Here is a 13,275-nt window from a genome sequence, read left to right on the forward strand (position 1 = left end):
ACAGTTCTTGTAAACGTCCTACGGACAATGGTTTAATTTTTTCTCGAATTTGTCGAGATTGTTCGGTCAAGCCATAAAGATAAGCCCTATCGAAATTTAGTGCCGCACACCAATCTTCTGTGGAGTTACTGCCCTTGTTACTGACGAAACTTTCAAACAGATTAAACAACTTATAGTTAGGTTGGGATTGTTCGCCTCGTCCACATCAAAATTCGTAATCACCTAACGGTATGTACCAGAGTTACTGCCACTGGAACTAAGACATTGGGATTTTTCGCAAAATTGATGGAATTGCTCAGCTAGTCCGATTAAAGGATCCATATAGAAATCCAGACTAAAATTTTTATTTATACCCCTACGGAACCAGTCCACCCACCCAACATCATTTTTACCAAATAAGAGACTTTTGTAAGGAAGTGACAAATCACAAACAGTAGTTTATACTTTGAAAGATTTTATTTCAGTCATTCATTTAACAGACATTGACTGAATTTAACAGTTTAAAGAATCAAGCTGTCCGATGTTTACCGACTGTCCAACTTTATTTCCACTGTCGTCTTTACACCAACAGACAGAACCAACGCATTTGTAGTTTTGATAGTTTCCATTTGGTCCACAAGAGAAGAGTTTACCAATCAGCCCAGTTGCAGAATAGGCATGCTGATCTCTGGCACATTCTAAACAAAGACACGCCATTATATATTATGACATTCATGTATTTATATTTCTCAAAAAAGGTCGTACTGTGTGAAATACGCCGAATCTTTAAGTCTAGAAAATAACCTAGTCGAACGGGGTGGGTGGGATGGGGTGGTGTTGGATGGCCGAATGGTTAGCACGTGCGCGCTGTATTATAAGGTCTGCCATTGAGTCAACTGGTGTGTTTTCGATTCCCCGGTTGTACGTGACAAGGAGTAGGGTCGCCTGTCCAACCTCGTAGGTTTTCTCCGGTTTCCTCCCGCTGCTAAAGATCCCTATCCGCAAGCGAATTATTGGATTAAAATTGAACCATATGATAGTCCCCAAATGACCTGGTTTGTGTCGACTGGACCGTTCAAGTCCATCTCTCCCTCCCCCCCCCCCCTCTCTCTCCAAACTAGTCGAACGTACAAAACAAATTATTAAGAAAGGCTCGATTCACTCCGACATCAAGTAAATGAAATTCAATTTCAACTGAAAGGGGTTTTACTCGTTTAACCTTGCATTAGTTTATTCGATGATATCATATAAATGGGCCACTTAAAACAAAGTTGTCTTACCAAGGGTATTTAAAGGAGGTAATTCTACAGGGGGTGCTCGATTTTTCAGTGTGGAATGTTCTAGATTACCATCGAGTGACACGGAATTATTGTCCTGACACAGTTCTGCCTGTCCCGAAATAAAGGTGTGACCAGAACCGTGACGCATTCAAATGCTTCCGCTATGGGGGTGGTCGATACAGTAGAATTTTTAGTTTGCATTTGCTCAGTCGCCGCAAATTCACATGGTCACTTGATTGACCCTTTCGAGGTATTGAGAGAATTATATCCACACACACACCCACACCCACACATTTAATCGAGTATCGCATGGTCGGTCGAGAAATAAACAAAACATCGAGCCAAAAGCATGATTTAAGACTAAGCAAAATAGATAATTTAGCTTTACAAATCTAAGCAGCAACAGCTGTGTTTCGTTGATTTTTACTCTACTCTTCACTGCTGCACTAAGCCACCATAGTTCGTTAAAAGAGTTTTTAGCCTATTTGCCATCAGCCTACTTGCCATTAGCCTACTTGCCATTACTACAGGCCTCTTTATTTTGCAATTATTTTAGTTCCATATTTATAGCTCTGGTTAATCTAGATTGGCGCGGTAATTAAGTGATTTTTGAACACTTTATTAATCAATCGTATTTCGACACGGGCCAAGTTCTTCAATCCAGCAAGAAGCATGTTGACCATTTCAGAATAAAGTTTCTTCATTACAAACTCACCCGCACCTGTCGAAAGAAGACTATCAAGAGGCTCGGAAGTAAATTGGACCCAAGATGAGTCCAACATGGACGCCGCATATTAATGAAGTGATCGGCCAAATGAAGGAAGGTTAAATACAATTTACCATCGACAACTTCAATAAAATATATAAAATCCCCTGGTCTATTAGACAAGCGACCATTATACCCATAAAATCAATTGTTCTGCTATACAATTAGCGACCATTTTGGTGTGTAATAAAAAAATCCACTTCAACTAATCGATGACAGACCTTATGATGCCGTGCTAACCGGTTGGCCATCCAACAACCCCCCCCCCCCCCACCCCCCGAGAGTCAAACTAACCTCCAATGTTAGAAACTTGTCAAAGATATCAACTTCCGGGAAGTTACGAAATCACAACATTAATGAGTCTACAATAATTATATACTGCGGCCGTGTTGGACTCAACTTGGGTCCACATTACCTCTAACCCTATCAATAGATGGGAGACAACTCCGTGATGAAATGAACTCAATTTGTGACTACTGTGACGCAGAATTTAAGCACTACTTACTACAATCCATGTTCTTTGACTCCGATCTGTTTACAGTAAACCCAAGTTGCTGTCCTTCGGGTGACACACAATAGCACCTAGAAATACAAACAAAGTTGGGGGTCACGGTGGCTAAGTGGGCAAGATGCTGGCTCGCAAAATAATGAAACAGTTTAACGGTAGTGGCAAATAATATGACGCAAAGCAGTAGTTATTAGGAATATAACCGTCACACGTCCCTTGACTTTATGGAGGGACCGGGGGTCACGGTGGCTAAGTGGATCGAGTGTTCGATCCCTGCATTAGCCGAGAAAGTTCATCCAGATTTTCCGGCGTGGTTCTCCTTTGTCAGTGATGCAGGACGGGGAGCCCGACAAGGACAACTGTCTAGTCGCTCGGATGGGACGAAAAACAGTTCTATTGTGTTTTTCGAGTTTTATAGGTATGCCAATAACGATCCATTAGAATACCGAAAAATATAGTAGTTTTCTGACAAATATATAACCACGGAGAAATAAGCAAAACAAGACGGTATCTAGATTCAAAGGAGCTAAATCGCAGCGCATTAAATAATGTAATATGAATTAATGTATATAAATATTGAATATCAGAAGCTCATCTTTCCACGTTAAGATAGCAAAACCAATGTTGATTTAAATTAAATTGACCAATAAGTTGTTTTTGCAATGTCGAAAACGGTAGATGATATGTCTGCACATCATTAGATCCAAATAAACAACTGAATATCCCTTAAGCTCATGCTCGTTGTATCATAAGCATAAGGTCTATCATTGAGTCGACTGTACATGACAAGGAATAGGGTCGTCTGTCCAACCCCGTGGGTTTTCTCCGGGTCCTCCGGTTTCCTCCCACTGCTAGTGCTAAAAGACCCCTACGCGCAAGTGGATTATTGAAATGAGATTGCAGCATAGTACCGAAATGATCTAGTTTGTGTCGAGTTGACGTTAACCCCCCCCCCCTCTCTCTCTCTCTCTTAAACTCACCGAGATCCCTCACATTGAACAGCAGAATAAGTACCATCTGTTTCGCATTTTGGTTCCTCAGCGCCTAACATATGTTGTTGGGCCATATATTTCTGGTGAGCTGTTGCGCATGTAACTACAAAATAAATTTCTGATGTATTAATATTTCTATCACCAGTGATTAATTTTTCCTGTGACTAATTATAACGCGGCCAAATCATGCAGGTGGTCAGCCGTTTTGAGTCCACAAAAGCACAATCTGTGCATTATCGAACGCCCCCTATTGAACAACAGCTTAAGAGTAAACTACAGGAAAATAAAATAAAACGAAATGTTGGCATACTTCTTATTAGACTGTTTCTTCGAATCTGTGATTGGAGATGAAATCCCAGATATTTTTTAAATTGGTAAACAAATCGGATTAATTCTATGTTAAAAGTATCTAAAGCTCTCTTTTTTTCATGCACGTCAAATTTGTGTCTTATGGAAGCCTATAACTACCATTCGTAATTTCTACATTTCGCTCAGTCAGAACAGAAGAAGCCACGACAAAATGTAAGAAGACAGAACGCAAATCTAGCCAAAATCGACTCGAAAATTTGAAATTAAGAAAATAAACACACCGCGATATCAGCGCTCTCGTTTTGTCGTGACTTCAACTCTTCGACTTAGACATATTTAGGTATTTATAAATCTCAGTAAGAAGTCTCCAACACGAACGCCAAGCAAAAATGCAACTCGAAAAGTAGAAATTGGGATATTAACACGGTACTTGCCATCTCATTTTGGCTTGCTGTCGTTCTGTCGACTCGTATTTTGCCACGGAAGATACTGTAATGCGTACATTAACAAAATGGTCTATGTGATAGAGTCTAGTATTGATGGCGATGTTTTACAGATTGCATACTTCCGAGGCCAAACTGGAAAGCAGAAGTTAGTAAATTAACACTATGCGATATTAGCGACCTATCATTTTGGCCTGCTGTCGACCTTTTGAATTTCGCATCGGAAGCTTTTGTAGCCTCTAAAACATCCGGACATAAACACGCTTCTGGTACTACTATTGGGGGTTAACGTCCAATCCCAATTTGTCATGCGGTACTTAAAACATGACAATAATTACGTTGTTGAAGCCCGCTTTGTCCAATTTCACGGAACCTTAGTATTTCTTTAATATTTTGCCATATAAGCTCAAATAGATCGTTTGTCGTAGAATATAGGGCGCCAAAAGTCTTCCATTTTGAATGAACTAGTTTTATTTACAAAAATACATCTGGCGTTTCTTCTTTAATTTGCCTAACATCACAGTTTGGCACTTTAGGTTTATATTAATGAAATAATAATCATGTTATAAGTTCCATATACTAATGTTAAAAACGTTTCGTTTCGTATACTATTTAGTCTTAGTAATTTTGTTTTAAAATCAGCCCAATATCGCATTAGATTAGACATTAAATAGACACGAATATCTATCTATGTTGACAGCATGAACTGATCGAGAGGAATTAAGAATCATATAAACCAACCACTGTCTATAATAAACCTTGTTATCTTGGAAGAGTCGACGAAATCGACATTTTTTTTATAACAGCATACTACAATTATAATTCCAAGTATTCGGCTATGACAAATTAAAGTCATTGTGTAAAAAAACCAGTTGTAGTGCGGTGAACGGCTGACGGACATTAATGCCAAAACAATTGCAAAATAATGAAACAGTTTGACGGGAGTGGCAAATAATATGACGCAAAGAAGAAGTGATCTTATAGGAATATAACTGTCACACATCCCTTGACTATATGGAGGTTGGGGGGGGGGGGGGCACGGTGGCTAAACGGGTCGGGTGTTCGATCCTTGCATTGGCCGAGAAAGTTCATCCAGATTTTCCAGCGTGGTTCCCCCTTGTCAGTGATGGACGACGGAGGACCGAGGTCCCGTGTACATATTGGTGTGCACGTAAAAGATCCCTTGACAGTTGGAATTCGATATAAGAGTAGGCCGTAGTGCCGCTGTACGGGCAAAATTTCCCTCATAGCACACTGTATGGCGTATGCCCGTCTCCATTAGCCCAGTTCGGAGCAGAACAGTAGGACGTTAAACCCCATTTCATTTCATTTGACTATATGGGGATTTTTTCATGTTAAATTTGAGGAGGGTTTAGGGAAGATCTATTTTAGTGCCACAGATGACAGAAGTAAGTTCTTAGTTATGTGAAAATAACGTCCTACTGTTGTGCTCCGACTGGCCTAAATGAAGAGGGGTGAAATCCCAAATAAATGAGGTGTTCTAAAAAGAACAAGGTATAATAGCCCTGCCTCGTGTACGAAACTCGTCACTACTCATTGTTAATAGTGACTTATCATATTATAACTTACCAATATCTCGCGTATTCATATTGGCAGATTTCTTGATACACTTTGCATGTAGTATATCACAAGTTAAACCTTCTCCACATTCAGCAGTAGCAGGAACACCAATAAAGATAGATTGCATACATGATTCATTCTCACCTATATAAACAAACAAAGATATCTTAAAGAAGCGTGGTCAATAATCGTATATTTAAGTAGGTGGAGAATCAATCTAATGACTTCTTGGCTTTGTATTATTATAGAAGAGGTCGTTGTCTTGTGATAAGCAATTGTAGCCTTAACATAAATAATTTTGAATGTCGGTATCAAAATGCTATCTGGTATATTATCAGTCTTCGCATCTGTCATCAAATAATTTAATTTATAATATCTTCTGTAACAATTTTGCATTGTCTCCTTCCATTTTTTTTTCAATTTCCGTTTGTTTTGTTGTTTCAACAGCTTTTAACAAAGTTAATGGGCTGGGGTTCATTAGTGGCAAGGTTCTTGAGGATAAGTATTTCGACTGGAATTTGTGGACATATTAAAATTTTATGACAAATATTATTACATGACAATGTAACATATTTTTACACCATGTGTCCTATGGTGTATTAATCGATTTAAAATTAACAACTATGAGAATAGATATACAGGTTAATGGGATAATAGTCTTGAAGGAGTTGACTTTCAAATCAAGGTTTTAACCATATGTTTAAAATGTCATTTGATTCGGGTTTTTTTTTCCGAATTACCAATCGTCACCACATCGACAAACCGTCTTAGTTGCACAATAGATTCCCATATGCATATACATAATGTCTGTGACGGAGAGTCGATGAATTTTGCCAGACAGATTGTAAACGACTAGTCAGGATTTGCCTCTTAATGATACACATCACCTGTTATGTCCAAAGCATTTGTATTTGAACAAATTTCATTACCTAACCGACAATCACTACAGTTTTTGTGGAAAACATTTAGGCGATTTAGAAGAAGACATGGAAAATATACATGTAAATGTGTCCCTTCAAAGTACTAATCAGTAAGGTTCTGTTGAATAGGTTGCACCAACTTCAGTCATAATTATTAAATGTACACATTTTAGGTGGTCGGGTCAACAGGTTCATTTAATTGACAAAATCTAAATAAGTTTAGAAATTTGTTAAAATATATTCATACAGTTTGCGAGTAGCGTCCGAGAGCAAGTCTCTATGTGGCTGAATGTATTATACATTCAGAACCCAGTCAAGATTCATATAAAACTTAGTATGGAATTATTCTTTTAGCCCACAAGTCCAAGCTACACATATTGACACAATCTTTTGGGTTTGTTTGGGGTTTTGGGGGTTTTTTTTTGCGATATATATATAGAGAGAAGGAAATGGGTTTTAACGTCCACTCGACACAAACCAGGTCAATTCGGGACTGACATATGGTTCAATTTTATTTCAATAATTCGCTTACGCGTAGGGGTCTTTAGCAGTGGGAAGAAACCGGAGGGCCAAGAGAAACCCCACGAGGTTGGACAGGCGACCTTACTCCTTGTCACGTACAACCGGGGAATCGAAACCACGCCAGTTGACTCAATGACAGACGTTATGATACAGCGCGCACGCGCTAACCACTCGGCCATCCCCCTTTTGCCAAAGAGCAATCTGATTAAAAAACAGACCTTTATTTCGTTTCGTTTTTTTTTATACTTTCGATGGCCTACACTACATGAAGATCTGACAAGTTGTACTCGAAGGTCCTCTCAGGGGTTACGAGAGGCTTTTGACCTTATGACGCCAGACATTGATTAATCAATCCGCGTTGACTTTTCTAGTGGTTTACCCACAGTTCCGTGCAAGAAACGCCAAGAAGTCGCCGTAACAGATGGTTTCATTGGCTAATACCTCACGCCATTCAGAACGCATATAACAACTCTTCCAGATCCTAGTGTATTACAGACAAATAAAACGAAATTTTAAACTATAAAAAACGAAACGAAAGAGGATCTGGGTTTTCATCAGATTGGCAATAGAGCTGCTGTCTGTGCTTTTGATCCTAACTATATGCACATTTGTTGCTTCGACATCGGTTCCTGAATATAGATGCATCTCTTACCAAGCTGTTTAACACAAACAGGGCAACATCCACAATATCCTGAATTCTTTACCATCCCATCACAATTGTCAACCCTAAGACAGCTTACAGCTGCACATATTCCTGGAGGACAGACTATAGCTTCACTTACTCCCCACCCAGCTACAAGTACTAATAATATTAACTTCATTTTACAACTACTATATTTAATCTAACCGAGATTCTACTCTTATATTCCATAAATGTTCTGCACATATGTTCAGTTCCCATTTTAATCTATTGGGTCTATTTTGAGAGCTTTGAGTGCAGCCTTTGAAATATTTATGCATTAGCACGAAGTGAGAATCGGGGACAAAGAGCACCGGGATGAGTGTACGTTAACCAATTAAAGAGAGGGGTTCAGGCACGTAAACATACTCTAAATATTATCTTACCAAGTTGGGTTATACAAACAGGACAACATCCACAATATCCTGAATTTTTTACTTTTCCAGCACAATTTTCAAGAGCGACACAGTCTACAGCAGCACAAACATTAGGAGGACAGACTATAGCTTCACTTGCTCCCCACAATGCCACAACTACCAATATCATTAACTTCATGTTTTAAACCTCTGATTTTGCAACTATTATAATTTTACTAAATCTATTCTATTTTATACCTATATTATTTACAACATCTGTTTAATTCTCAGCTCTAATCTTTATTCATCTATTTTCATCTATTTTGCAAGAGATCGTTAAAAAATGAAATTAGAACTCCAAGAAGGCGGGGATTACTTCGTTTGAATTAAGAGTGGGTCGGTGTGCATGAGGTGTACGAACATCCACTTCACATTAAGTTTGTCTCATGTTTTTGAAAATAATAAATATCATAGAAACAGATCGTTTGGATGTTTTGAAATCAACAATGTATAAAATATATTTCCTTCGCACTGACGCGTAACATGTGGGTGGAAAGCTTAAAGTAGCTAAGTCTCTAACTCAATATCATACAAAGTCTTACACGTTGAAAACACGAATTATTTGTCAATTCAAATCAACATTGATGTTGTGATCTTACCGGGAAAAGGTAGGCTTCTGATATCCAATATTTTAGACAAAATAACCATTTTACCATTGGTACAGGAATCGTGTACCATAGTGCGTTTCAGCGTCATTTGTAACAAGTGACCAGAAAGATCGAGGCTAGACATATTCTACAACACTCCTATCAAACATCTTATCTGGAGATCATGCGCAATAGATTGGAATAACCAGACGCTAGAAATTGTCATTCGGTTGAGACTCATGCCGTATTTCGCTGGACATAACTGATTTGTAATTAGAGTCAAAACGGAAACAATTGAATGTAAATCAGTTTATAAACAATCCGAATTCCAACTGCCAAGGGATCTTTTACGTGCACGCCAATGTGTACTACTGGCAAGATAATCGAAACAGTTAGCCAAAGACCATTGTTGGTGATAACATCACGGCTTTAAAGGTATTTTTAAAATATTATCTCCTAGTCCACACATGTATAGTTCACACCTCTTTAAGTAATTCCGCGTAATGTTTATCATGATAAATAAAAATTTAGATTAGGCAATTCTCCTAAAATGTAGTTCTTTGAATTTAAATATAAGCGTGTTGAAATTATATTTCTGCAGATATGTCTACAATTTATTTGAAATCGTCAGATCGAGTGTAAGTATTTTTCTAAAATGGACCCATTCTTCATTAAGATAATAAAAAAGACAGAAATGATGGATTTGGGTAATTAGGATTTACAACCGGTGCCATCTCAATGTTAAAAGGCTACCCAAAGCAGGAGAAGGCGAGACAACATCAAAGTGCGAAAGCTACATATTTCGCCATTAGGCATTACACAGTGTTATTAATAATTAAAGCTAACCAATTCGTCAATACCAATCGGCTGCTCGTGGCAAATTTCCACCACAGATTAGAAAGCTCACGGGACGGGGAAACAGACTTATTGCTTCACTCTCCTTTGTTTGTTCCAATTAATTAAGCAAGGGGAGATATATGGTGTTATTTTGATAGAGTTGGTGATTATTGTTTTATTAACACATCATAATTCTAGATTTGGTCTCCATTACTGATTTGAGAGCTGTCATTTATACATTCAATATTACCAAAACGTTTTATCTCGCACCGTTAATAATGTATGAATCGTGATGACTCCATCTTCTATCTGCAGGTGCAAACGTCTACCACCCATCATAGTGTACTACGTCATCAATTACCATGCCGACATGTCATTTTATAAATCTGATGTTATAAGGAGAAATTTACGCACCGAAATCGTCGTTTATTGCATCTTATCTACTTTAGATGATCGGGTCAATAATTATAGTCCGGGTTACGATCATAAGCATTTGAAATGCTTTGCTGTTCTGCTTTAGGCCATGCCCAAAAGAAAAACTCCGACAAGATAACTCAGGATATCAACAACCCCTGCCAATTTGAATTCGTAAAATAAAATGTGGTTTAACGTCCTACTTTTTTATACCGACAGGCCTAATGAAAACGGATTTAAGTTCGTAAAATAGACATATTTGGTTATACCACACTGTTAAAATCATATGTATTTTTACAGTTATAAGTATAGTAAAAATACAGTGCAGGATTTGTCAAATCACATGGTTTGTTAACTTACATTTAAAACGATGTCGATGCATATGAATACAAGGCTTATGTAAACTTACATCAAATTTAATGTAGTAATACAACCATATGTTAGTTTACATTATAATATGAACTGTATATTAACAGAAATGACGTTTGAAGTATTATTTTTACAGAAAATTGTAAATTTACTGTCAAATAGTGATCACATCGGTTAATCCCCCTTTGAACATATCGAATTTTGTGCAAAATATTGACTGTTCTGTCAGTCACTTTAGTCAATTTTAGAGAAATAGGTTATTCAAAATCTGAATGCACCGAACTGGCTAATAAAGACATGGATATGCCATACATTGAGTTGTGTGGGGCATTTTGCTTGGATGGTGTCATACCACCTACTCTTCCATTGTAAGGAGCAGAACAGTAGCACATTAAACCCCATTTCATTTAATTTCTTTATTATATCATCTTAGGTGGAAGTGGACGTAAAACTTCAGAAACGAACAAACGAATTTCTTTATTGTCTGCGATATCATCTCGGTGGAAGCGGGCGTAAAATATAACTATTACTCACACAATTTCTTTACATTTAATTATCGAATGTTGTGTTTCATGCTGGGCTGAAAGTTCCGCAAAACTTTCTGTGTTCGCCAGGATAGAACCTAGGACTAATTAGCCAAGCGGGGACAAACACATTCCTTTTAGTAATGTTACCTAGGCAAATTACATAATATATAATTCTACAATAGTTATGAGGTATTAATACATAAACTCTGTCAAAATACACAATATTCTTTTGTATTAAATGTTCTTGTACAAATTTATGTAAATTAACATCATGATAATTTTACATGTACTACATTTACGTAATTTTACCTTGGATGTATAATAGCTAGAGGTAAAGATACATTACAGACTGTGAAATAACATGCAATGTTAAAATACAGTTATAACGATGGCAATATTTCTGCCAGTTAAAAAAGGGTAAAAATACATAATAATGTATAATAATTTTAACAGTGCGTTACACAAATATTGTGGAATTTACGGACGACTAGCCAACTCCACCTATAAATTTCGGTACTTGTTTTACGCCTTTTACACATATACGTAAACAGCTTTATTTACCAAAATCTATTTGAGACGGCTCGTTTAGTTAGAAACAGTTATATAGTGGAGAATATTTTTGTTAGGTTGTTCATACTTTGATAACTATATCTGCAGTGTAATTTAGCTCCCCAGCAAATTTCCATGATGCACTTTCTTGAATCTAAGCAGCTGATCTTCAATTCCATTTTTTGGGTAATATAATATAATTAATCACAGTTTACTCCACGCTCAAATATACTTGAAATAATTACTTATCATTCAATTTAGAAAACAAAATCAAAATATCAACGTTATAAAATCTCCCGGCTTGGATTCAATCGGATTAAATACAGGCCCTTCAAATGGTTGTAGCTTATTTTGACAACATTCCGTTTATATCACCTTATATACTGAACGGATTCTATCATTTGAACCGATATTCATTTGAAGACTTTCAAATTTCAAAATATTGTACTTTACAAGGGATTAAAATCCTTAAATTACGACCAGACACTTCAACAACTTAAAAACGACAGTCCTATTCACGTGTATTTATATTTACATGACTAAGTAAATATCAACAAATAGACTTATTCAAACCACAAGATATAGATAAGGGGCCAATATATATACGGGTTTATAATTATATTCTTTAATAAAACAAGTCCCATATTTAAATAGTACTTATATAAACCATTAGCAGGAACTGATATGTCGAAAAAACGGTTGGGTGGGTACAATATGTGGATGGATAGATATGTGTCAGTTTCGTATTAAATTCATGATTGTGTACTGACATTAAACGAAATCTGATATTGCCAGGTATAGTTGCTTTTGATTGAAATTACAAATACCATGTGTATATAAACGTGTATACGTCCCCGTAAAACTGTTTTACTATTAAACAGTTTGATTAACTGGTGGGCCCTAAAATCACTCTTGTAAATATTTCATCATTATTGAATTCTTAAATGGGTGGCGTTAGTTTGTGATCATAGTTTAATGGCATTCACCATTAAAGTATCGCAGCTAGTTATATTATATGGGTTATAAATAACTGATACAGCCAACTGATACTCATTAAAAATTTGTAACTATTTATCATGGTTTGTATTGTCTTTAAAGTAGCTAAGTCGCTAACTCAATATCATCCAAAGTCTTCCACATTGAAAACACGAATTATTTGTCAATTTAAATCAACATTAATGTTGTGGTCGTACCGGGATAAGATGGGCTTCTGATATCCAATATTTAGTAGAGAGAGAGAGAGAGAGAGAGAGAGAGAGAGGGGGGGTGTTAACGTCCACTGAACACAAACTAGGTCATTTCGGGACTAACGCATAGTACAATTTTTTTCAATAATTCGATTGCGCATAGGGGTCTTTAGGAGTGGGAGGAAACCGGAGGACCCGGAGAAAACCCACGAGGTTTGGCAGGCGACCCTACTCCTTGTCACGTACAATCGGGGAATCGAAACCACACCAGTTGACTAAATGGCAGACCTTATAATACATCGCGCACGTGCTAACCAATCGGCCACCCTTTCTGCACAAGGATACGCTTACAAAGAAACCGTCCCATTGCATCTGCATTGGACCGACTTTTTCTCAAGCGGATATGATGC

General features: G+C 37.2%; 1 protein-coding gene across 2 annotated transcripts; it reads right to left on the reverse strand.

Moving 5' to 3' along the window:
- Nucleotides 1-443: 443 nt before the first annotated feature.
- Nucleotides 444-8,544, reverse strand: LOC126822063 (thyroglobulin). 2 transcript variants are annotated; one of them, XM_050550810.2, is made up of 5 exons: nt 8,366-8,544; nt 5,868-6,002; nt 3,514-3,628; nt 2,531-2,607; nt 444-677 (listed from the first exon to the last, which is right to left on the reverse strand). In XM_050550810.2, exons 1-5 carry the CDS (start codon nt 8,532-8,534, stop codon nt 493-495), a joined length of 681 nt encoding a protein of 226 aa, XP_050406767.1. In that variant the 5' UTR covers nt 8,535-8,544; the 3' UTR covers nt 444-492. The 2 variants fall into 2 exon arrangements, with proteins under 2 accessions (XP_050406767.1, XP_050406766.1); XM_050550809.2 differs by lacking the exon at nt 8,366-8,544 and adding an exon at nt 7,953-8,175 and having other exon boundaries at nt 446-677.
- Between the last annotated feature and the right edge of the window lie 4,731 nt (nt 8,545-13,275).

The sequence above is a fragment of the Patella vulgata genome, chromosome 5 (genome assembly GCF_932274485.2).
Source record: "Patella vulgata chromosome 5, xgPatVulg1.2, whole genome shotgun sequence".
Lineage (NCBI taxonomy): Eukaryota > Metazoa > Mollusca > Gastropoda > Patellidae > Patella > Patella vulgata.

Coding starts and splice junctions, on each gene's coding strand:
- LOC126822063 (XM_050550810.2), bottom strand. CDS start 8,534: ATGAAGTTAATGATATTGGTAGTTGTGGCATTGTGGGGAGCAAGTGAA. Junction 3,629..5,867: donor TATGAATACGCGAGATATTG/GTAAGTTATAAT, acceptor TTTATTTTGTAG/TTACATGCGCAACAGCTCAC. Junction 678..2,530: donor GTCAAAGAACATGGATTGTA/GTAAGTAGTGCT, acceptor GTCTTTGTTTAG/AATGTGCCAGAGATCAGCAT.